Source organism: Microtus pennsylvanicus, chromosome 7 (genome assembly GCF_037038515.1).
Source record: "Microtus pennsylvanicus isolate mMicPen1 chromosome 7, mMicPen1.hap1, whole genome shotgun sequence".
NCBI classification, from domain to species: domain Eukaryota; kingdom Metazoa; phylum Chordata; class Mammalia; order Rodentia; family Cricetidae; genus Microtus; species Microtus pennsylvanicus.
In genome coordinates, this window is record NC_134585.1 from 122,576,708 (window position 1) to 122,601,084 (window position 24,377).

Below are 24,377 nucleotides of genomic sequence, written 5' to 3' on the forward strand. Positions count from 1 at the left end.
CTAAGTAGCTAACTAAAGCAATCATAACAGCTCCAGCTCCAAAATGCTTCAGCATCATGCCAACTATTCTACCTATGTGGACTCTCTGGCCCATACCTTCAGACTTGCTCACAACGACTCCAGAGGGGTCAATGTCTCAGTCACTCACCTGTTCCCAAACTGACTACAACACCCATGTCCTCAGCGCTTCTCTTCATGATAATGGCAGCCAGGATCTTGCGGCCGAGCAGGGAGGGCTGGAAACTGTTGGTGAGAGCGTTGAAGCACCGGTGGCTCAGCATAGCCATCTGGTCGTGGAAGGTGCTACCAGTGAGAGGGAGCTGTGAGGACAGGAGCAGTGTCAGGACCCTGTGTGTCTGCTGGCCAGGGAGCCATCTTTTCCCACCCCACATCTACTATCCTAGCATGCACTCTACTGAGACCAAGACAGAAGCCTAGGGATAATTACGGCCAAGTGAAGAGCCGACTTCTTCTGGGCAGGAGCAAGCAGAACCCCACCACCCCTGAAAAGAGAGCACCAAAAGCAGATATCTTAACTGTCTTTGGATGTGCATCTGGGGACCGGGAAAGGAGAAGCATAGTTCTTCTGAGACTGGCCCCTGTCACTGGGGTTACCTCTGCGAAACCCAACTGCTCTGCCTTTTCGCTCTCCCCGATCAAGACACGGAGGGCTGCGTCGGCTGCATCTTGCTTGCCTTGTTTCTTGCTGTGTGCACACACGGCTGGAAACCAGCGGCCCCCGACTTTCGCTTGGTAAACAAACCTTTGGGAAGAGAATGAGGATGAAAACAAGCAGCCCCCCCCCCCCCCCAAGGCTGTGCGGGGAAGGCAGGCTTGCTTAGAATGAGGCCACTTTTGCAAACATAGGACCGGCTGGTCTCACTTGGAAGTACTCCTCAGATTCTGGTCATTCATGATTACATGGTTTGTTTGTTTGTTATCCAGACGTCAGTTGTTCTATTTCTTAGTATTTTCCGCTAACCAGAATCATCAGAACTATAAACATATTTTAAAAGTAAATTTCATTTCATTACCATAAATGGGGAAATGGTGCCACTTCCCATAAACTGGAAGGGACTATAAAATTCATACAATCACTGGGCAGTGGTGGCACATGCCTTAAATCCCAGCACTCAGGAGTTCAAGGCCAGCCTGGTCTACAAGAGCTAGTTCCAAAGCTACAGAGAAACCCTGTCTTGAAAAACAAAAACAACAACAAAAACCATTCATACAATCTTATTAAATTCTGTCTAGACACTGTGGTGTTACCTGCGAAGGCTCTGAGCTGTTCCTTATTAGAAGGGAAGCTGAGAGAGAACTGGAAATGGTTTCTTTACAAGCTGGGAAGATGCCTTACAAGTACAAGAACCGGAGTTATGCCCCCCTCCCCAAGGACCACCACCTCAAAAAAAAAGCTTGGCAGAGTGGCGCAGCATGCTTGCAGCTCCGGCAACAGAGGGAAGTGGCTCCTAGGGGCTGCAGCCTAGCTAGCCTATCCCAGCTCCAGGCCAAGCGACAGGTTCTGTGTCCAGATTTAAAAACAAAGAAACAAAAGAAGAAAAATAGATAGTAATTGAGGAATGACATATACGGACACAAAATAAAAAGGTTTCTTCTCAAGTGGAAATGAAGGATACTTGCCTTCCCACATGCTAGGTGTTCAGCACTCTGATTCCCCTCTCCAAGACTAGGGCCTCTGGAAGCCAACCAAGTGCAGTGCCATTTTCTGACTCTTAAAACTGTCTGATCTTACTTAAAGGACCCAATTTTGCTTCCTTGTGCCTCCTGACAACCTGGGAAAGTCGCATGCGACAAGGTCTGCCTTAGGCCAAGAGCCAAGCTTTCACAAGGCATTATTTGTTCATTTCCAGCAGGTCTGAGACTGCTATGGGGGAGTGGAGGAGGGAGGGGGGAGGTGGACCAGGGGCTCTTAAAGTAGGGAGGGGTCCCCATTGTTCCTGGGGCAGGCTTCCACAAATCCAGAGGGAAGTCAGAGCACAGCAGCTTGGAAACCTATTAGCTCTCTGTAGGACCCTGATGCAAACTTAGCACTGGGTAACCCACTGGGGCAGAAGAGGCACGGCCTAGGCTTTGCCATCCACACTGAGCTTCTCACCGTCCTTCGGTTACAAAGCCGCTGAATGCATCTCCTCCTTTCTTTGCCCCTGCTGGCGAGTCTCTGCCAGCCAGTGGGCCAAATTCAGAACTAAGTGAGGGCGGCCTCTGCCTCTGGAGACCAGAAAGATTTTGTGGCCACTGTGTCTTTGGGAAGGATGAGCCTTGTCTACATACTTTTGTGTGTACAAACAGAATGTGTTTAAGCTGTTAATTATGAAATTAGAATCCTTTAGAGCTGTGCATTCTTATATGGAAGCTACAAACCATATGAGGCTAAGTGACTAGTTTAGACTGCGTGATGTATTCAGACCTCGGTCACGCTGGCCACATCTCAAGAGCTCAGTGAGTACATCCGGCTAGTGCTTAGGTTTTTAGCAGAGTACGCCGAGATCTTATTTTTATTTTCAATTGTGTATGTGCATCTGTGCAGTGCCTGAGAGGACCAGAGAGGGGTGCTGGGTCCCCTGGACGCTGGGGCCAGGTGGTGGGTGCTGGGAAATGATGAGGCTCCTCTGCTGGAGTAGTCCACATTGTTAACTGCTGAGCTCTCTCCAGCCCCCAGGGGGAGTGAAACACAACAGGGACTACAAACAGTCTTTTGGAGACGTCCAGCATCTAGAGCAGCAGAGAAATGGGGTAGAGCCTGGAGGGAAGAAGGTCAAGACTCAGTCTCTCAAAGATGGGTAAGGGGTCAATAAGCTAACACAGGCTGCAAGAGAGAGGAGGAGGAGACAGGAAACAACCAGTTCCCACGCACTCAAGGGGAGGGCCTGGACATGAGTATCTCTTCTCTCAAGTGGGAAGAAGCTATCAGTTCAGAGTGCCAACGGCAATTTAGGTGGAAATCTGAGGCAAAGGTCTGGAAGAGTGGACTCAAAGGAGAAAACAAAAGTTAGCAGGAAAGCGTAACTAAGGGTCAGGAACGTGGTGAGGCTGTGAGCAGCGCACGCTCGGCAGGCTGTGTAAGAGGAGCGGGCCGAGCAAGCCACGGCCTTCCCTCGAAATGAGTCCACTACTGGACTGGAAATGGCAATAAACTCTCCCCTCCCTAAGCTGCTTTTGTTCATGGTGCTTATCAGGGCACTAGAAATCCCGGCGAAGACAGGGCTTGGCTTCAGGGTATGTAGTGTTTACTGAGACCGGAAGTCTGGAGCTCTGCTTAGGATATGTCCTGTAGGTGTCTGACTGGAGTGGAAGGGTGTAACTGCACACAGGAGTCTGGAGCTTTGAGAGGTCTGGGTTAGAGAGGCACAGCCAGCACTTTCCAGCATTTAGACGTTAAAAGCCAACAAGTTAGTCAAGGTCACCCAGAAAGAGAGGGAAAAGTGGTGCAGCATTATTTACACAAAGGAAGGATCACCTGAGCAGGAAACAGAATGGCTACTAAATTAGCATTCGCCTCCCCAGGACAATCCACACAGCGAGTCCAACACTGTCACCGCCCTAAGTCTGCTGCATCCTCCTAGCTGCCACCCTAGTGCATAAGTTCTCCTGTTCCAAGCGAATGACTGAGCTCAGAGAGAGGGGAATGCACGGACGCTCCACTATCATGTGACCAAGAGAGTGAGGCTAGCTGGAGGGGGGACAAGAGACCATGTCCTCTTTCCCAGCCAGCTTCCACACATGATAAAGGAACCCCGAAATGGGGGTGCTCAGGGGCTCTTTTGGGCCCCTTTAGTTTGAGGGATCTAAATTGGGTTATGATCATCAAAGGGCTAATGTTCTTATTGTTTGAAAAGACTAAAGAGTGACACTCTGAAGAAAATGGGTGTCAAATGAGGCAGTTCACAATGGAACGCAAAGCCTTATGGACACAGAAACATCAATGGCAGTACTACTAAAAAAGACAAGTTTAAAATAGCAAGATATCAGTTTTAATCAGTTTGTTTTTGTTGGGGGAGGCACACACATACGGTGCATGTGAGGTGCCCAGAGACAATCTGTGAATCAGTCCTCTCTATTCTAATATGGGTCACAGGGATAGAGCTCAGGTCATCAGGGTGGGTACCCTTGCCCACTGAGTCATCTTGCTGGTCCAAAGATAATAATAATAAAAAAAAAACAAAACAAAACTAAGCTGGGCGGTGGTGGCGCACGCCTTTAATCCCAGCACTCGGGAGGCAGAAGCAGGCAGATCTCCGTGAGTTTGAGGCCAGGCTGGTCTACAAGAGCTAGTTCCAGGACAGGCTCCAAAGCTACAGAGAAACCGTGTCTAGAAAAACCAAAACTAAAATAAAATAAAAAACTACACACACATACAGACACACACAAAATGTTTGCCCACATGGATGGAAGTGTGCCACGTGTCTAGTGTTCATGGAGGCCAGAAACGGGAGTCAAATCCCCTGGAAGTGGAGCTACAGAGAGTTATGAGCTGCCCTGTGTGCTAAGAACCAAACCTGGATGTTCTGCAAGAGCTGCTAGTCTCCTAGCTTCTGATTCATCTCCCTAGTGCCCCTGCCCCATGCTATTTTTATGAGATTTTTCATCTTAGTTACTTTTTAAAATTAAAAAATGGATGGGGGGGGGCTAGAGAAACGGTTCCTCCAAGGATCTGTGTTTGGTTCTCAGCACCCATACGGCAGCTTGCTAAAATCTCTAACTCCTGTTCCCAGGAATATGGCCCTTTTCTAGCCTTCACGGGCACTGCGAACACACAGTACACAGACAGACACGAAGGCAAAACATCTACACACGTAAAATAAAGATCTTTACAGAAAGGGACTCGAAAAGGGATGAAAAGGAGAGAAACTCTTCATTGAATAATCTTTCAACCAATAATTTTTGTATGAAACTAAAGGCTCTGGAACAGTGACGGAACTCTCCAGATGGCTGACCCACTGTCTTTATCAGGCTGTGCAGACACCCTGTTCACAGTCAATGCGCATCATTCTTACATTGGCTCACAGGCCACCTGCAGGGATATTTTATTTGTATTTTAATAAATAAAGCTTGCCAGAAGATCAGAGAGTGAAACAGCCATACTGATCAGCCTTACAGACCAGGCAGTGGTGACACACACCTTTAATCCCAGTAGCCACACTAGTTTGCCATAGAAAACTCTGGCGGTAGTGGTGCGTGCCTCTAATCCCAGCACTAGAGAGGAATATAAAATGGGAGGAGACAGCTCTCAGACACAGTCTCATTCTGAGGTTCCTGGAGGCAGGATCGCCATTTTGGACTGAGGTAGAGAAAAGAGCTAGTGGCTGGCTGTTTTGCTTTTCTGACCTTCAGGCTGAACCCCAATTTCTGTCTCCCAGTTTTTATTAATTGTGCCACAGCCACCCTCACCCGCTGGCACATGGTTGCTGCCAGGACTAAGACACTCACTTGGGTTCATGAGGAGGTCCAGACTGGTCAATCAGCTTGAACTCAGCAGCAAAGCCATGGGAGCGGGCATACTCTAACAGGCCACCCACGGGGTTGGTGTTCAGGTACCTCACGAGCTCACCAATCCTCCTGATCTTGTTAGGTGCCGCAGACTCATCGAGTGATTCCGTGTTCGCACCTCCAGACTGAGGGAGAATTAACCGGGGAGGAACCAGCAACAAGTCAGAAAACTCAGAGGGGCTCAGAGACACCCCAAATCTGCCCATGCTGTAACCTGTAGAACCGTACCCCACCTGGTCATCAGCTGAATTGGCTGCCTCCTCCTGCAGAGCCTTCATGGCTTCCTCTGCGGCCATCTGCTTCGCTACTTTCTTGCTGGGGGCACTCACAGTGGGGAAAGTCTGGGCTCCAACTGCTACACAGTACTGGAACCTTGGAGGAGACGGGGCAAAGGACACAGATGCTGGGCTGAGGGGATCTGCTCCCCCTAGTCAGGCTGCCGTCCTCTTGAACTACTTGTAGCTTACACAGCACTTGTGCAGAGTTTATTTTGGCCTTGGCGAGTTAGTGTGCCCCGCCCACCCAGTGCCCCAGGGTCTCCTGACTTGGCTATACTCAGCACGCACAGGTCACTCCTCGCCCTCCAGGAAGCCTTCTTTGAACAAGCATGCACAGAACCCCCAACAGGGAGCTGCTAAGGCATGCCCAGGCCCTCCATCTTTCTGCTCCAACAGTGACCGCCATGCTGCCCACGTTGTGACCCTACCTAGTCCTCGGTCCCTTCGAACTCCTAATCCCAGATTCTCTGCTTCATAGCAGCAGCCAGGCCCTGAAGGCCCTTTCCAGACTGTAGCAGGAGAGACCATAAAGAGGGAGGACGTCTCATCTCCGAGGCTGCAGGGGAGGTGCCTTTCCTACACTGGGGGAGACCTCCACAGTAGGCACCACACAGAGGACATACTTGGGGTCATGGGCAGGGCCTTCTTTGGACAGGAGACGGAATTCGCAGGAGTTTCCTAGCTTGTGCATACACTCGAGCAGCGTGGTCACTGGGCTCTTTCCAGAGAGCAAGGGTGTTGCTGAGGAGCTGGAGGTCTGGGACTCTGCTGCCTGGAGAAAAGAAGAAAACACTAGACAAAACACAGAAACAAAACTCTCACCAGATTACCCGAGAAGAGGGCAGTGGGCTGTTGAGACTTTCTCTCCCAACTCCTGGTTTTGTTGAAACAAAGTCTCTTCCTATAGCCCAAGCTAGCCTTGACCTCAAAGCAATCCTCCTGCCTCAGTATGCCAAGTGCTGCAATGACAGAGTCACTGCACCCAGCTAAGTTGTTCTTTTAGACACCTAAATGCGAGGAGTGGCTTCCAAAGGAGCTGCTGTGGGCACAGGAAGGGGAGACTTATCTCCTAAAACAGGTAGGAGAGTGGATTCAAGGTCTGTGATGGTTGGTTTTGTGACGTGACACAGCTTAAAACCAAAGAAAAGGAGCCTCCTGAGGTGCTATCTGGGTCAGACTGGCCTGTGGGCACGTCTGAGGAATTGTTTGGATAATTTAGCTGACTGAGGAGACCACCCTAAATGCTAGCAGCTCAGATAAAAGGAAACGGGCAATGACAGCTTGGTGTTTTTGCCTTCACTCTCAGCGAGGAGTTCATCCGTGCTGAAGCTGCTGCCGCTACCTCCTTCCCTGACATTAGAACTGGCTTTTCTGGATCAGAGCAGCTCTCCAAGAGGAACTGCTCAGGCCTTCAGTGCCAGGTTCGAACTGCCAAAGTACCCAGCCTCAGGGACTCATCAATTCCCAGTTTTCAGTCTCCCAGCTTTAAGACAGCCCTCACTGGGCCACTCTGACCATACTGTGTACCTATCCAAGAAATCTTCTTTTAATTATTTGTTATATAAGTTCTGTTCCTCCAGAGAACCCCGATTTGGATCTTTCCCCTGACACTACAAATACCATGAGACCAGGATGATGGAAGGGGAGCAGGCTAAGAGGGAAGAGGAGACAGGGGGCGCGAGGAAGGGTAGGTGCTGCTTCAGGAGACTGTTCCAGAACAGCTCCTGGAGTCTGTCACACAACAGCCAAGGGTTACTGTCCCCAGGGAAGAACACCTACCTTCTCTGAGTCCTCCTCCATGGGACAGGGGGATAATTCTTCTGGTTTTCCACTGTCTTTAGCTTTGGCTTCCCGAAGCAGAATCGCCATGGCCTTCATTGCTGCATCCTGCTTGGCCACTTTCTTGCTGCCGGCTTCAGCTGGAGGAAACTCTCGGCCATTGATGACAACCTGGAATTTAAATCTTGGTGGAAAGCGATTAGATATGTCAACACCAGGCTGGGTCATCCCTCTGCTCATTCAGAAGAGATCTCTATCCAGAATGTTCTGCTATACTGAGTACTTTTCAGGGTCTCTATCTCTACACAGCCCTAGATGACCTGAAGCTTTCTATATAGACCAAACTGGCCTCGAATTCAGAGGTCCTCCTGCCTCTGACTTCTGAGTATTAGGAATGGAGGCATGGCCACCATACCCAGTGGTGTTTTACTTTAGCTTGTGTGCTCATGCAGCTCAGAGACAACATGCGGGAATCAGCTCTTCTTTCACCTCACAGGTTCAGAGGGCTGAGCTCGAGCTGTTAAGCTTTTCAAGTATTTTCACTTCCTGAGCCATCTTGCTGGTCCACCACGTTTTAGAGACACGGTTTTACTCTATGGCCCAGGCTGGCCGAATTACACATTCTCCTGCTTCTGCCTCTTGAGTGCTGGGATTAAAGGTGTGTGCCACCACTGCCCAGCCCACTATCACTTCTAAACGTGAAAGAGGATAAAGTGCACAAAAGAGATAGGTGAACAGCCTTGTTAACAAGCCCAGAACTTTACCCTAGCCCACTGTGGACCGGCCTCCTCTGTGGAGGTGCAACAAGACAACAAAGATAGTGTAATGCCCCTTCTCCAGTTCCCGGACACCACAGCAGAACCTGCCCCGGGGGAAGGGAGGAAGGGGTGCTGGCTATGAGAGGAGGAACAGGAGGCTGGAGGGGCAGGCCTGCTGTTTAGGTGGGTGTTGTGTCCCAGGTCACTGTAGCAATCTGCCCTCCTTTGATTGCTTGTGCAGTGCTATAGCTCTGTCTGTCCCGGGTCTGAGATGAAAACCAAAACACTTGATCCTAGACCTCTGGTCTTAGCCTCGGGGTCCTTTGCTCAAGCTTTTAAATGTCAAGCCGGATCCACTCATTCATAGGAGGTCAGATCTCTTACTTAGCAGGTCTTCAAAACCCTTAAATATAATATAATGTCATTTCTTTTCATTTTTCCCATTTGAGGCCGAGTCTTACTATATATTAGCCGGGCCAATCTGGTACTCAGCCTGAGAGCTGGGGTCGTGGCTATGTGCCAACACGCCCAGCAGCATGCAAGTTCCTTACATAGCTGAAGTCCAAAGAATGACCAACAGCAAAACCCACACTTTCCCTTAACTCTCTGGAGGGGTGCTGAGAGAAACCATGATAGCCCCTCATCCCAGAATGGGCCCTGGCTCTGTCAGTTTGGGGAGCACACCCCTTTCTTTACAGTTCTCCTGCAGCGGTAACTTGGTATCATGAAGGAAGTTAAGGAGGAAACAGGTCACTGTAGGGAGCCCTCACCCCTAGAAACCAGGGGTCACACATCAGATAGCCTGCAGCTCAGATATTTGCGTTATAATTCATAACAGCACCAAATGTACAGTTATGTAGTAAAAACAAAGTAATTTCATAGTTGGGGTCCCCACAACACGAGGAACTGTATTAAGGCTCGCAGCATTAGGAGGGGTGCGAAGCCTGGCCAGCTGCCTGAGCATGAGCCTGTGAGTGCAGCCCCACTACCCGTGCAGGGGAAGTGTGCAAAAGTACAGGTGCCCCTGCGATAAGACTGGCAAGCAGCTTTCTGTGTGACACACCCTTCCTTTCCCTCCCAGCCGAGGCTGGGGTGGGAAGTGTACCTGCTGCTGCCGAGCAAGAGCTTTTATTCTGGCCTGCTCTGGTCCACCTGCTCCTACACTCCTCTTGGGAGCTTCAGTCTGGCAGTGACGGGGACAGAAGCAGTCTGTGTCACCTCTGGGTGCCCAAGAGCCAGTCATCTCTAAGGAAGGTCACTTCAGCCAAGAGAGTCAGTCTCTCTTTGCTCAGCCAGGATTCTGGCTACCCTGAGGTCTCTTTTTCCTGACTAGCACTTAGAGAAAGGACCAATCAAGGATGATTTAGCCAAAAGCGGAAAAGAGAGAAGGCAAAGACAGGAGCCACCAAGGCCACCCACTCACAGTGAGCTGAGACAGTGCAGGAGCCAAAGCACCTGCAGCACTAGGCACGATCCTGGGTGGTGTCTTACCGAGGTTCATGGGACGGTCCACTCTGCTCTATCAGGTTGAAATCACAGGTCTGACTAGTGAACTGAGCATACTCTAAAAGCCCGCTGACAGGGTTCTTCAGCTGGCATTCAGTCAGCTTCTTGTATGGTGAACACCGTGGCAAGACAGGGCTGTAGAAGGAGGGCATCTCCATGATGGCTCGAAACTCACCTGGTGCTGTGTGGATACTATTCAAGTTATCTGGGATGTCATCTGTGGCCCACTGGCCGTTTTCAGAGTCAACATACCCTGCTCTAGAGGGGCCACTGTGATAAGCGTGTGGCCGCAGCCTCACTGGTCCTGGTCTGGCCTCATACCTACTTTCATACTTTGTCACAGGTTCCTGGCCATTCTCCACTCTTTTGGGGGTCGCCATGCTGCTGGAGGCACCCGATGGGGGCGAATGGCAGGTGGGGAATGCGGTGCTTCTGGTAGCCTCTGGGACAGCAGCTGGGACACTGTGTGTACTTCTCTTGATCTGCAGCCTCTCCCGCTTCTTGTCCGTCAAGTCCCAGGTGGGAGGCGTGGCCCCTTGCCTGTGGACATCGCCTTGCCTTTCCAAGTCAATCAGTACCGCATTCACATCCCGGGCCTTGGCCAGGCCAACGTTCTTAGCCAGGTTCAGGGCAGAGGAGTTCGGCACATTGAACAGGTAGTCACAGATTTTTTCCTTGATCTCCGCCATGTCAAGAAGCTCAAAGGGTCCTTCTAAGTCAGAGGCAGGGTCTCCGTCTTCACTGTTCAAACCAGGTTCTTCTTGAGGGACTTCCTGGCCACAACTGACTGGATTCACAGTTTTAGGGGGCTGAGTCCAAGCCTGATGTGGGGGTGCAAGGCTCCACAAAGGAGGAGTTCCTACTTCTCTACGCAGCTTCCCCTTCCTCTCCAGGGAGTACAATACACGATTGACCTCCTTCTTTGGGACCCTGAGCTCTCTGGCTAGTACCTGAGCGCTGATGGCCCGCCCCTCTCCAAGCTCCTCCAGGCGGCCTAGGATCTTCTGCTCTGGATTCTGACTGATGCTCAGCTCCTGGAAGTGCGAGCAAAGTCTATCATCCGCTCTCCATGGCAGACTTGTGCTGTGTGGGGGAGGAAGTGGCAGGCCTATGTGGAAGCCCTGACTTCTAGGAGTCACTCTCCTGGGGAAATCCCAGGTTTCCAGTTGCTTGCCTTGGGAAGGTGGCCCTGGGAACCGTGGCCAGTGTCCTGGGAAGAATGGCGGCAGCGACTGGGGCTGGTGTCCAATCAAGGGTGCTTCTGGGAGTCGGCCTTTAAGAAACTCTATCTGTTGGAGCTGGAAACTCCTGGGGTAAGACTCGGGCACACGTGGCTGCAGGTGTCTCCAGCTGCTATGCTCATAGCTGGGGTCCAAGCAGGGGCGTGTCTGGTAAGGGAATACCCCTGTAGAAGACAACATGGAGGCCAGAGCTTGAGTTAGAGTCATGCATGAGCCTGTCATCCCTCCAGTTTCTGCCTGGGCGAGCTGTTCCCGAGTCCTAACAGGCAGGGGAGCTGACTGACTCCAGTCCACACTGGCTACTGCTGGTAAGCTCATCAGGGAGCTCAGAGAAGAAGGGGACAAGCCACACACTGCCTTCTTAGGCCTCAGAGAGGCCTCCAGCAGCTTAACTCTCCCCCTTGTAACCGGAGTTCAAGGGGATGGAAAAACCTACTCACTCCAAATGACCCTTCTAAAACTAGAAAACACAGCCAAAAAGACGGCTCAGTGGGAAGGGCGCTTGCCATGGGACCTGGTGACCCGAGTTTGATCTTGGAGATAGAAGCGGTGGAAGAGAAGTGACCGTCCTCAGATTACCATAGATGCAGGACAGTATCTGCACTATGTAATAAATAATATATAAATATATAATATATATAAATAATTATACCAATATATCTCAATAAATATATAACTAACTATAAAGTTGAAAAACAAGCAGATGGTATTTTAGAAAGAAACGCAACCCCGGAGTAGAGAGGAAAATGGGGCTCAGCGTGCAGGAGGGCAGCCATGTGGGTCAGACTCCCCACCACACAACACAGCACTTTACAGTCTCTCAAACCTTGACTTGGAGATGATCTTGCCAAGCAGGATTTAAGACTGGGTGAAACTGAAGCGCATGTCCCTCTCCCAGCTGAAGGAGGAGTGACTAGCAGGGGCCATCTCCATGTGATGAAGGGCCCTCAGAGGCTGGCCTGTTAGCCAGCTGGGCCTGGAGGATCAGAATTTAGTTTTAGGGAAGCCAGAGAGTCGCTGCCCAAAAGCAGCACGTGATCTTCCTTCCCTCTTGAGATGGCACCGGGCTCGCCTGAACATGGGAACAAGCAGTGTTTGTCTCTGCACCTTCCCCAGCTGCCCCAGAGGCGGCATCCATCCCGTGGACACCTGCTGGAGCACGCATGTCGTGGGACGGGGGCACGGCTCTGCTTCCTTTCCCTGGCTCGCACACGGGAGGGATGTTTGATGCACTCACAGCGTTCCTCTGATTCTCTCCATCAGGACTGGGGATCTTACCATCCTAATCACTACTGTGGTACCTCACCTCCTGTATCAGTGACCTCCACATGATGTCTTTGCCTAGTGACCCTACCAATACCACCATTATGTAATTTGGGTCTCTGCTAAATTGTCAAACCTTGAACCTCTTTTCTGGTAGCCAGTAACCATTTTCTTGAAGAGGGTAGATAGCTCTGAGCAGTATTTCCTGAACTAAAGTCTGAACAAACACCACCACCTCTGGCTCCTCATTCTGCACCACGTGATGCAGAATGAGCGACCCAATCACACAGTTCAATAACAGGGGCTGTAGGAGATTTCTGATTGGCTCTTTGAGTGAATTTGGGGAAAAGACATTTTCATTTCAGAGACATTAACGTCAGTTTCTAGGTAAATACTTTTTAAGATTTATTTATTTTATGTGTATGGGTGTTTTGCCTGCATTTATGTCTGTGCATCACATGTGTGCCGGGTGCCCAAAAAGGACAAAGGTCCTCGGAACTGGAGTTACAGATGGCTACGACCTAACAGCAGTCATTGCCCTTAACTTCTGAGACATCTCTCCAGTCCCTAAATACAATCTTGATTTAAATGGCTACTTTCAAACAAAGTCTGGCAAATATGAGTGCCTAGTTACAAAACAGCTGAATAAATTGAAATATACACACACTATGGATCATTAGTAACAGTTTTTAAACATATATGTTGGATATATTCTCTGTCTCTGACTCTCTCTCTCTTTAAAGAGACAGGGTTTCTATGTAGCCCTGGCTGTCCTCGAACTCACTATGTAGACCAGATTGGCCTCGAACTCACAGAGATCTGACTCCCCTGCCTCCTGAGTGCTGGGATTAAAGGCATGTGCTACCACACTGGCTACATTTGCATTCTGACCACAGAAATTTTGGGTATATATTAAAAGTGTAAATGGACGAGTACATATTTGTTATACTTTCTTCTATTAAGAAAGAGAAAACCCAGAAGAGTGCACACACACATACTAGTATGATCAAAGATAAAAAGAAACAGTAATGAATTTACTGAGTTACTTTGGGAAGGTAGGACTACAGAAGGAATTATTTATTCTGTCTTTTTACCCCCAAAAGTCCCCTAAAGACCAATTCCCAATTGAGAACAGCTGCAGACAGTCATTTAATGGGACATAATCTTTAGTCACTATATATAAACATATACATATATACACACACATACACATATATATTTCACATATACTTGCATACATGAATTTTCTTCAAGTCAGATGTCCTCAGTGTTTTTAGAAAGAACTTTTAAAAATACAACATTAAGGGCTGGGGCAATGACCTGGTGGGTAAAAGCACTTGCTGCACAATTCTAAGGGCCCGAGTTCCACAAAAAGCCTGATGTGTAGTATGAGCAGCAGTAATTTCAGGACTCCTAAGCATATAGGGGACCAAGAAGAAATTCCTGGAAGCTCGAGGGCCAGCACTGAAAACAAGAGACCCTGTCTCAGACAAGGTGACGGTGAGGAGCCAACCCTGGGGCTGTCCTTTCACCTCCAGACAGGAGCACATGTGTGCGTGCACATCTACAAATTAAAAGCTGGCTTTTTGGGTAGGTTTCCTGAGATAATGTCTCACTCTGTAGACCAGGCTGGTCTCGAACTCACAGAGATCCACTTGCTTGCCTCTGCCTCTTAAGTGAGGGGATTAAAGGCGCCATGTCCTGAAAAATTAAAAGTTTTAAAAGTATACACACACACACACACACACACACTTTTAAACTATAGCTCAGTGGTAGAGTGCTTGTCTACCAAGTGTGAGGCCATGGTTCATCTCAAACAGCTTTTTAAAACTGGAGGGATAAACCTGGGTGGGCCATGCCCTCAATCCCAGCACTAGGGAGGAGGAGTACTCTCAAAAAAGAAACCACCATCACTTAACCAAGATAAAGAACATTTCTACTTCCACCAAAGTTTTCTCCTTCCCCTCTGCGTTCCACCTTTCCCCCACTTCCAGCCTTCAGTGCCAAGCATCAGATTCCGTCCTCACGGCCTTCCAGAATGTCTCACTCAGTGCCACACAGCATGAGCCTTCTGAACAGATTCCTCTGTTCAGAACACCACAACACAAGAACACCATTCCTCACTTCAGCGCTAGCAGAATTCCACTCAGCCTGCAGGTTATCTGAAGGCTGATTTAAATTTCCTAGGAAACCGAAAGTGAGCAAGGAAGAAGGTCCCCAAGGCAAGAAAAGCAGCTCAAACGCTGCTACAGCGGATCAGCGAGGCGTCAGAGGCCCTAGCAGAAGGGAAGGGGTGTCTGCCTTGGCCTGGGTTCTCAGGGTCGGGCTCAGACCCAGTTCACCTTCTCCCACGCCTCCATCCTGCGATTGTTCAAAGCTGTAACAACTAACTGAATACAAAGCACCAGAGAGCAAGAGCTGCTGGATGAGGGTGCACACGACCCGTGCAACTCACACTCCACAAGCCCAGCACCGCCGGGGTGCAGACCCCATGGGCTTACCTGCGGGTCCCCTGAGCCCTTGGGACATAGCGCCGGCCAGGCCCCCACCTGGGCCGCAAGATGGCTCCCCAGAGTTCGCTTTCGTTTCCTTGAAAAGCTTCCCCGCCCGACGACGGGGCCAGGGGGGAGGGGTTTGCTCTCAGCAGCGGCACAGCATCCCGCCCACCCCAAGGGCTGGACTGCCGCCGCAGCCACGCCCTTCACCGCCACTCAGCCTTTGCTAGTAAGGCACTATTCATTCATATACAGGTCGTTATCTGAGAGCTGGGGTGCAATTTATGTACAGGACAAGCTAATTTTTGCTCATAATATTCTAAAAGCTTCATTCGGGCTCAACAGCGCCCCTCTACCCAGTGAGGAAGTTCCTTTCCCGTGTTTAATCCTCATCACTTAAGAGATTTACAAGTCTGTCCCTTCCTAGAGTGGCAGATGCCCCGATAAAACTCTTTCCTTTCCGACCTTTGCATATTCTATTACTTGGCCTAGAATGTTCCTCCTTTTCCTTGTTTTGGATTTTGTGAGACAGGGTCTCATTCTATAACCCAGGCTGGCTCAGTATGTAGCTGAGGCTGGCCTTTAACTCAACAATAATCTTGCTTCCGCCTCCCGAGTGCAGAGGATTATGGATGTGCACCACTGGGCCTGGCTTTCTAGCCGGCACATTTACTAGCATTTTCCGTAAAGTGTTTTTGCTTTTGTTTTTGCTGTTCTAAAATATACTTATATTAGTAAAATATACATTTCAGTAAGATCTACAGTGAATGGCTATGCATTCTGGGAAGCTTTACATCTAGGCAAGGCGGACATTCATGGAAGAAGTTAAAGACCGTGTATTCCAATCGCGGTGTAAGCAGGGTTCTTAGTCCAGTCTGCAGTCAACACTGATTATGCCATTACATCACTTGTGCAGGACGCCAGCCCTGCTGGGGGACGGGAAGCAAGCACACGATCCTCAATGGGGTGTTCATTACAACCTAGGAGGATCCCACCCACAGCACAGGCAATTTCAGTGACCACATTAAGGGAAGCAGACAACACCTTCAAGGCCCAGACACGCTTTCTTGTGTATTGTGCTGTGTTCGGCACTTACGGTGGGTAGTCAGGATAGTCTTCATGACAACATGGTCACAGGACTGGGACAATCCCCAGGGGAACTGAGGATGGGGAGGAGGGCTACCATGAGCTCTTTCACATCTGAGACCAAGTTCTCAGACCTGTGATCTCTCCCTTATTATCTGACACAGTGTCTGATGTTTCCACCCACTTTGTTTGGGGAACTCCTCCTTGTCTCGCAATGATATTCTGCAGCTCTATGAAGCTGTGTTTCAAAATCTGCTTCACAGACTGTGTCTCGGGGAAGTCTTCTCCGACTCCAGGCCGTGAGTGGAGAGGAGTTTGTGTGGCTGATTCTGTCAGCAGCGGGGCACCTACAGCTGGCAAGACACTGTCACATTCCTGAGCACCCAGCACACTGTGCTGCAGCTGCCTTCAGTGCTCTCTCTGGCTCACCCACGGGCGCCCCTGCACAGTGAGCCCCGGACTGGACGGTAGGACACTCAAATAAGCGCAACGATGTATAAAACAGACACTGCACAGGAGGGACTAAAAGTAGCAACCAACAAATGGAAAAGTCCAGTGAGGTCCATTAGGGACTTCAGTGAAGAAGGTCACAGTGAGTTACCGCTGCTGTCCACTCTCCAGCTAGCACAGAGGACCACGTAGGAGCAGCCCCCCAGCCACTTAAGGAAGTCTCTGCTTAGGAAAACACACCCCATGATTTAACCATTCCATGCCTCTAGCAGGATAACCTCTAAAACACTGGAAACAACCCAAGAATCTATCAAACAAAAATAAGCAAATGCACCAGCATCAGAATATTGTACAGCGATCGAGGTAAAAACGACAACCACATGCAACAGATGGAAACAATGCATTAACAGAAGAGAAGACATGTAAAGTCCCTGAGCAGGCAGCACAGACAGGTTGGCCTTCCAGGGGCAGGCGCCCTGAACAGAAGGGATATTCTGGGTGCTAGTTACTGGGGAGAGACTACACGTTTGCTAACTGACTGTTATGCACTGGTGACTTATTCATGTTTACATACATGTATGTATGGATGTGCGTGCTAGAGTACACACCTTGAAAAGGCAACGAAACAGAGCGAGCCACCCCACACCCCTGCAGTCCGTCTAGCCCACCTCCCCATGTCCTCTGCTCTGCCCACACAATCCCACGGTGCCTTACCTCTGTTTTCTGGCCTTCCTGGTAAGTAATCAGAAAGAATCCAGAAGAGCTTTCACGGTGACTCCCGTGCAGGTAGCTGTCCTTCTAGGTCCTTCTAGACCTCCGTCCTCTGTGAACCAAACACAGGAAGAGCTCTCAACACAGAACTTTCTTTCCTACAAGATCATTTTATGCCTTGGAAGAACAACTGCTGTTGCCAAGGTCTCAGCACCAAAGTATCTTCACAGTCTCATTCATAAACCTTTGTCTCCTCTCCCTCGAGAACTCTCTTACCTCTCCCAGGCTGGTAACAGATCTCATACTATTCTATTATTGTTTATTATGGAAGTGTTTAGAAAACACGAGCAGGTATACATAATGAAAGCCAACTTTCTGCTTCCACTATCAATTTGTGGGTGCCTACCTTTTCCAGAGTTTTCCCTCAGCTTGAGGGCCTTGGGAACAAACAGGGTGGCTGTCCTGTGACAAAGAGTTTTCTTCCCTAGGAACTTGGTGGCCTCCTGCAAAGCTCTGAGATGACCTCAGTTCAGCCTACAATGTACTTATTTCTGAGAGTTACTCATTAGTCACCGCCCAAATAATTCAGTCCCCCCCCCCTCTCTCTCTCACACACACACACACACACACACAAACACACCTCAGCACAAGCCTGGCTTCACTGTGGCCAGTCTCTAGTCCACTTCAGGGCTGCACCAGGTTTAGCTCCCAGTCCCCTGGGCTTGCACTGCAGTCCCTGTGGTCTGTCTCCCAGTCCCCTGGGCTTGCATTGCAGTCCCTGTGGTCTGTCCCCCAGGCCCCGGGCTTGCACTGCAGTCCCTGTGGTCTGTCCCCCAGGCCCCGGGCTTGCACTGCAGTCCCTGTGGTCTGTCCCCCAGGCCCCGGGCTTGCACTGCAGTCCCTGTGGTCTGTCCCCCAGGCCCCGGGCTTGCGCTGCAGTCCCTGTGGTCTGTCCCCCAGGCCCCGGGCTTGCGCTGCAGTCCCTGTGGTCTGTCCCCCAGGACCTGGGCTTGCACTGCAGTCCCTGTGGTCTGTCCCCCAGGCCCTGGGCTTGCACTGCAGTCCCTGTGGTCTGTCCCCCAGGCCCTGGGCTTGCACTGCAGTCCCTGTGGTCTGTCCCCCAGGCCCTGGGCTTGCACTGCAGTCCCTGTGGTCTGTTCCCCAGGCCCTGGGCTTGCACTGCAGTCCCTGTGGTCTGTCCCCCAGGCCCTGGGCTTGCACTGCAGTCCCTGTGGTCTGTCCCCCAGTCCCCTGGGCTTGCACTGCAGTTCCTGTGGTCTGGGTGAGCTGTTGTACATTTTGTTTGGCCTCACTCTGTGGAGAGAGGCACGCTACACCAGTTCTTGACTCTGTCCTTTCCCGTAGCCACACTTCAGTACACAGATGGTTGTCTACCTGCAGGTGGAACATTTTGGTCTACAAAGCAGTCTGCTCGCCCTCGGTGCTGGCTCAATGCCATAGGGGCATTGAGAGAGAAACATGCTGTTCAGGACCACACGCTACATGAACAACTAACAATGTGTTATCAGAGAAGGTAGCGACACACTAAGCTAACAGCATTAGTATTTTAAAGATTTATATTAATTATTTTAAATTCTGTGTGTTTGTACACGGGGCGGGGTACATGCACATGAGTACAGGTGCCTTAGGAAGTCGGAGGTCTCAGGTTCTCCTGAAGCTGTGAACCATCTGATGTGAGTGCTGGAAACCGAAGCCAGGTCCTCATAAGAGCAGTATGTGCAATCAACAGCTGAGCAGCCCTACCGCCCCGCAGGCATCGGTGGCATCATCATCAAAGTGCATAGGCACATAAATGCACTCAAGTGCTTATTCTCGCTTTTTTCAATGCTGGTGATTGAACCCAGGGGCCTTGCCTATGCTAAGGCAAGCGCTCTACCACTGAGCCACATCCCCCACCCTATAACCTAGCTCTTATTACTAGGTGTAAATTTATTAGTCTCTGCTCTTTTTTTTTTTAAATGTTTCTCCCCTGTCCCTGGGTCTTACTGTATATCTCTAGCTGCCCAGGAATTTGCTATGTAGCCTAGGCTAGCCCTAAACTCCTGCCTCAGCCTTCTGAATGCTGCAGTATAGGTGTGTACCACCATACCCAGCCTCTTTAATATTTATCACTGGGTTTCCTTCTACTAAAACAGCTACTATCCCTGCAACATTCGTTTCCAGGGCCTTCCTTGCAATCGAACTTGCTCAGATCATCTGGGGGCTTTCAGGACACAGAAGAACGAGGCACCAGCCAGCTCTATAGACCCCGACAGATATTCTACGGATGCCAGTAGCCAGAAGCAGCATTTGGGTTTGTTTGTTTGTTTGTTTTGTTTTGACACAGGGTCTCACATAGTCCAGAGTCACCTTGCACTCCATATTCAACTGAGCGATATCATCCAGCTTCTACCCTCCAACAGCTGGGAGTGCTGATGTGTGTCACCAAGCCAAACTTCCCATTTTTGAAGTTAAAGCAAGAACTGTTTGGGGCACCCCCAAACAACAGTGGTCTCCAGAAGAAGGGATATGCTTGTATTAGTGAGTCAGAGCTCTCCAGTAATGAAAGGGAACGATGCCTGTGCCGGGCACCGTTAGTAGTTACACAATAAAGCTACAGCGTCAAAACAACAGCTAACAGTCCTGTGTAGAACACTCTGAGGGCATATCACTGCACATTCAGCTTCATGAGCAGCCCACAAAGTGACCATACACCTGTGGCTCTATGTACTAATCCTATATGGTACTCAGGCTGCCTGTCCTACGCAAGCTCAGTACCGTGAGCAGCACTGACCAGTGGAGAGACTCAGCTACTGGCCCACATCTGGGTTCCACTGAGTTAGAACTCATGGTAGGGGATTCTTACCAACTGTCCTTTCCTTTCTCTTCTCCCCCAGGCCCAGCCTGTGAGCTCTGCTCAGTCCTAGCTCCTGCAGAGCAGCGGCTCCATCTCCAGTTTGTAGGAAGCAGAGGGGATAAGTACTATACCCTTCATAGCAACAGCGCTGGGCCCTGAGTGCTACAGTGTTTCGTGGGAAGCAGGTGGATTTCACTAACAGCCAATTCACAGGAAGCTGATTTGCCAGATGGCCAATTCATCAAATAGCTAATTTATGAAACAACCAATACATGGAATTTACTCTTTTCCTCTCCGATCTCAATTGAACAGTTTTATTTCATCTTCCTATCAGAATCTAGAGGTGATGCTGTCTCTTGCTGTCCTAGAACAGATGCTGAGGAGGAAGCTCCAAGGGCAAGGGGCCAGCTGAGCACCACTGTGGCTGGATGTCCTCCTGTCCCAGCATCCTGAGTGCTGGGATTACAGGTGTGTGCCACCATGTCAGGCTTCCTAACTCGTCTTAAATACATTCTTTCACTATTGACAAGTTCACAGAAATCTCCACCGATATGCAGAAGAGAAGGTCCTGTGAAGTCAGAGGAAAGCAATTTGAGATGCTGACATTAAAGAACACAAGGATGCAGCCCCAAGCCAAGCAGTGGCCACCTGGAGCAAGCAAGGCCAGACACATCCCCTATGGAGGCAGCTCAGCCCAGCTCACACTTCCACTGGGATGCAGTGACAGCGAGCAGCCTCCAGGCTGGGAGAGCAGCCTCTGCATTGCTGAGTCATCTGCCGCCTGCAGTATTTGCGATGCAGTTTGGAGACCAAGGCCTCATGGGGAAAGCACACATTCTCAATTTTCCAATAGACAACGTGAAGCTCTGTGTAAGGAGTCACCACCACTCCAGAGGCAGAGACAGGATGCTCTCTAAGCTAACAGAGCCACCTGCTCACGGCCAGCCTAGCTACAGAGTAAGCTCTGTCAAAAAACAAACAAAATCAAAAACAACACACCCACAACACCAACATAAATGCAGTTTGGGGACTCCATGGATACCTCACAATCCTATTTTGACTCTAGGAGACTACCCTGGCCTTCTCTAAAGTGTTCTCAAATCTGATCAGGTTACTGATGTCTTTTGGAGGTTACAAATTAATCTTAGGATAAAGGTCTAGGTCCAAAACAATGTCTGCCACATTATCTACTGTTGGCTTGGCCCACCCTCCATCCTGTTTGCCCAATAGTCAAATCACACTCTTGCAGGCTTGAAAACGCCTAGCCCCAGTTATCTGTTTGCTCTTTTCCTACAGGAGAGGATAGAGACAGATGGAGTCACAGTGCCCGAGCCGTAGCACCTTCCCCACTACTCGCTGTGCTTACACATCTCCACGAGTCGAGCCTGCTTGCCTTGCAGACAGAAAGTATTCAGCAAAACACGCATCCAGAGAATGCTCTATTGTGATCAAGAGAAGCAGCCAGCACGTCTCTAATCCCAACAACTGGGAGGCTTCAGAAGGCTTACCTGGGCTAAATAGTGAGACACTGCTTCAAAAAACAAATTAAAATAGCCAGATATGATGCCTCAGGCCTTTAAACCCAGCACTCAAGAGGAAGGTGCAGATCTCTGAGTTTGAGGCCAGCCTGGTCTAGGGTGAGTACCAGCCCAGTCATGGTCACCCTGTGAAACCCTGCAGAGGCAGAAGGAGAAGAGGGAGTGGGGGAGGAAGAGGAGGAGGGCTAGGGCGATAGCTTAGCAGTTAACAACACTTGTTGCTCCTTTGGAGGACCTGAGTTTGGATCCCAGCCCTCTTCTGACCTCCAAGGATGTCAGGCACCCCACCTGGTGCACAGATATCTATACAGACAAAACACCCATACACATAGAGTACAATTTTTAAAAAAGAACAACCAAGGAACTATCTTCTAAAGTTAAACAGACAAATTCAACTGCTTTGCAAAGCATCTGGACATTGCACGAAAAGCCTTCAGTGTGTGTCTAATTTCAGTTAATGATTCTAAGGTGACTATATCAGTAGGAATTAACTAAACAATGTAATCAACCTGGAAAGCTGCTCCTGCAGGCCTGTATACTCTAGAATTATGTCCTTAAAATGGCTTACAATAATAAACTTTGTTTTGACCACAGTAGAAAATGGGGGGGGGGGGTGTTTACATAACTTATTCTCTTTTAGTGTGCACATGGATATGAGTATTTGTGTGTGTGGGTTACACATGGGAACAAGTGCACCTACTTGTGTGTGAAGGCCAGAAACAACCTTAGGAGCACAGCCCATGTTCTCTGAAAGAGGGTCTCTCATTGGCCCGAGGCTTACCAATTAAGTAGGGCTGGCCGGCCACCATGCCACAGGGATCTCCCTGTCCCGTTCCCCAGCACTGGGATTACAAGTGCACACCACCAGGCAGGCATGGCTTTGTTTGTTTTAAACTCGGGCTGTGAGAATCAACTAAGGTCCTTCACAGACACTTTACTTAATGAACCATCCCTCCCCCCATCCCCAGTCCTTAGAACTTCATATTATTTTGAGACAGGAGCTCACTCTGTAGACCAGGCTGGCTTGGAACTCGCAGAGATCCACTTGCTTCTGCCTCCCAAGTGCTGGGATTGAAGGCGTGCACCACCACACCGGTCTTAGAACTTCAGTCTTCAGAGCCTCAGGGAACCAGCCGAACGCCCTTCCACTGCTGAACCTCAGTGCTATTCCAAGTGGCACTACAGACCGCTCGGGTGAAGCGCCTGCCACACAAGCGTGAAGACCCAGCACTCACATAAGAAGCTGGACACAGCAGAGTGAGCACATCTGGAATCCCAGCACTGCAGAGGAAGGGGTGGAGGGAGGGGGGGGATCCCTGGAGCTTACTGGCCAGTTACCTCAGAATACAAGCTGGAGAGAAATGGAGGAAAACACGAGGCATCCAGCTCTGGTCTCCACACGCACTCACACACATATGGATTCATAAACACCACACACACACCAAGCACACAATGGAAACTGGGTGTGATGGGAGAGTCTGTAATCCCACCACCTGCGGTAGAGACAGGAGAGCCAGGTGTTCAAGATCACCCTAAGATGCGTAACAAATTAAAGGTCAGCCTGAGATTTATCAAACTGTCTGGAAAAAAAAACCAAGCAAACCCACACATAAAAAGTACACACTGTGTGATTCCATTACATGGGTCTATGGTGAAGACCCTGAGAAGAGCAGCTGTCTTTAGGCGTTTCTTTAGCTGTGACTAGAAACTGGCAGCAACGATTTTCTAGGAGAAACGTTTTAGTTCTCAATTTAGCTACTAATTAAAAGGGTCTATTTTCTGTTAAGATACACGGTGACTCCCATAAAATTGTACACACAAGTACATAGATCATGCCGGGGAAGTTTCAGGAACACATGAGAAGGCAAAGACAGAGACTGAAGCCATCTTCCCGCTTGCACACGGAAAGACTCTGCACTAACACACACACAGAATTTCCCGCAGCACTTTCTGACACGCTAAGAACACTAAAATAATGAACTGTATGGACGACCTTGACTTCCATGGGGTTACATCCCACCACTTCCCTCCCCGACCAAAGGAACTCCAGGAGAGGACCGGCTACACCGTGCGCTGCCACCTCAGCTCGGCCGAACGGCTCTGAAAAGCCCTCTGGGTGCCCCTTGGACGGTGTGGCTGGGTACTACCAGATGGAATTGCACATAGCAGGCCTAGGGAAAGATCACACTGTGAACTGTTCTTACTGACGCATGTGCTCTTTGCATGCATAGAGAAGTTGAAAAGGCACAAGCAAGACCAGCCTTAGCCAGGAGTGCCTGTACTAACCGGCACTTTCACAACACAGCAGTAACGGCGGAGTAGAGACAAAGCACAGACCTCCAGTTAAAATTCTTATAAACTATTCATGCGTATGTGTGTGTGTGACAGACACACACACACACACACACACACACACACAGAGAGAGAGAGAGAGAGAGAGAGAGAGAGAGAGAGAGAGAGAGAGAGAGAGAGAGAGATATTACCAGTGCTTGTGCAGGCCAGAAGAGGACACTGGACCCTGAAGCTGGAGTTCTAGGTGGTCACGTGTGCTGCTCTATGAACCCACACACTCTGGAAGAGCAGTCAGTGCTCTCAATCACAGAGTCATTGCTCCAGTCCTTAGCTAGTTAATTTATTATTATTATTTAAAATGTTACACAAGGGGATAGAGAGGTGGCTCAGCCCTTGAGAGCTCTAACTGCTCTTCCAGAGGACCCAGGTTCAATCCCCAGCACCAATCCACGCGGAGGCTCACAACCATCTGTAACTCTAGATCCAGTGGGATTCAACACCCTCTTCTGGTCTCCATGGGCACCAGGTATGCATGTGATGTACAGATATGTGCAGGCAAAATACCCATACACATTTATTTTTATTTTTTTAAAAAGCATATTCATCAAATTTCTT

At 49.7% G+C, this 24,377-nt stretch overlaps 1 protein-coding gene across 5 annotated transcripts in view; it reads right to left on the reverse strand.

Moving 5' to 3' along the window:
- The window catches only part of Adar (adenosine deaminase RNA specific), a 39,689-nt gene that overhangs the window by 7,741 nt on the left and 7,571 nt on the right, over positions 1-24,377 (reverse strand). For 2 of the 5 annotated variants that reach the window (XM_075978413.1, XM_075978414.1), the window contains exons 2-9: positions 17,079-17,187; positions 9,815-11,234; positions 7,566-7,749; positions 6,410-6,558; positions 5,742-5,880; positions 5,449-5,633; positions 538-763; positions 149-320 (exon numbers count right to left, since the gene is read on the reverse strand). In XM_075978413.1, coding sequence (XP_075834528.1) covers positions 149-320; positions 538-763; positions 5,449-5,633; positions 5,742-5,880; positions 6,410-6,558; positions 7,566-7,749; positions 9,815-10,518 — 1,759 coding nt within the window. In that variant the 5' untranslated portion in view covers positions 10,519-11,234; positions 17,079-17,187. Of the gene's footprint in view, positions 1-148; positions 321-537; positions 764-5,448; positions 5,634-5,741; positions 5,881-6,409; positions 6,559-7,565; positions 7,750-9,814; positions 11,235-14,834; positions 14,943-17,078; positions 17,188-24,377 lie in introns of those variants that run through there. The other 3 variants (XM_075978410.1, XM_075978415.1, XM_075978412.1) reach the window with 3 other exon arrangements.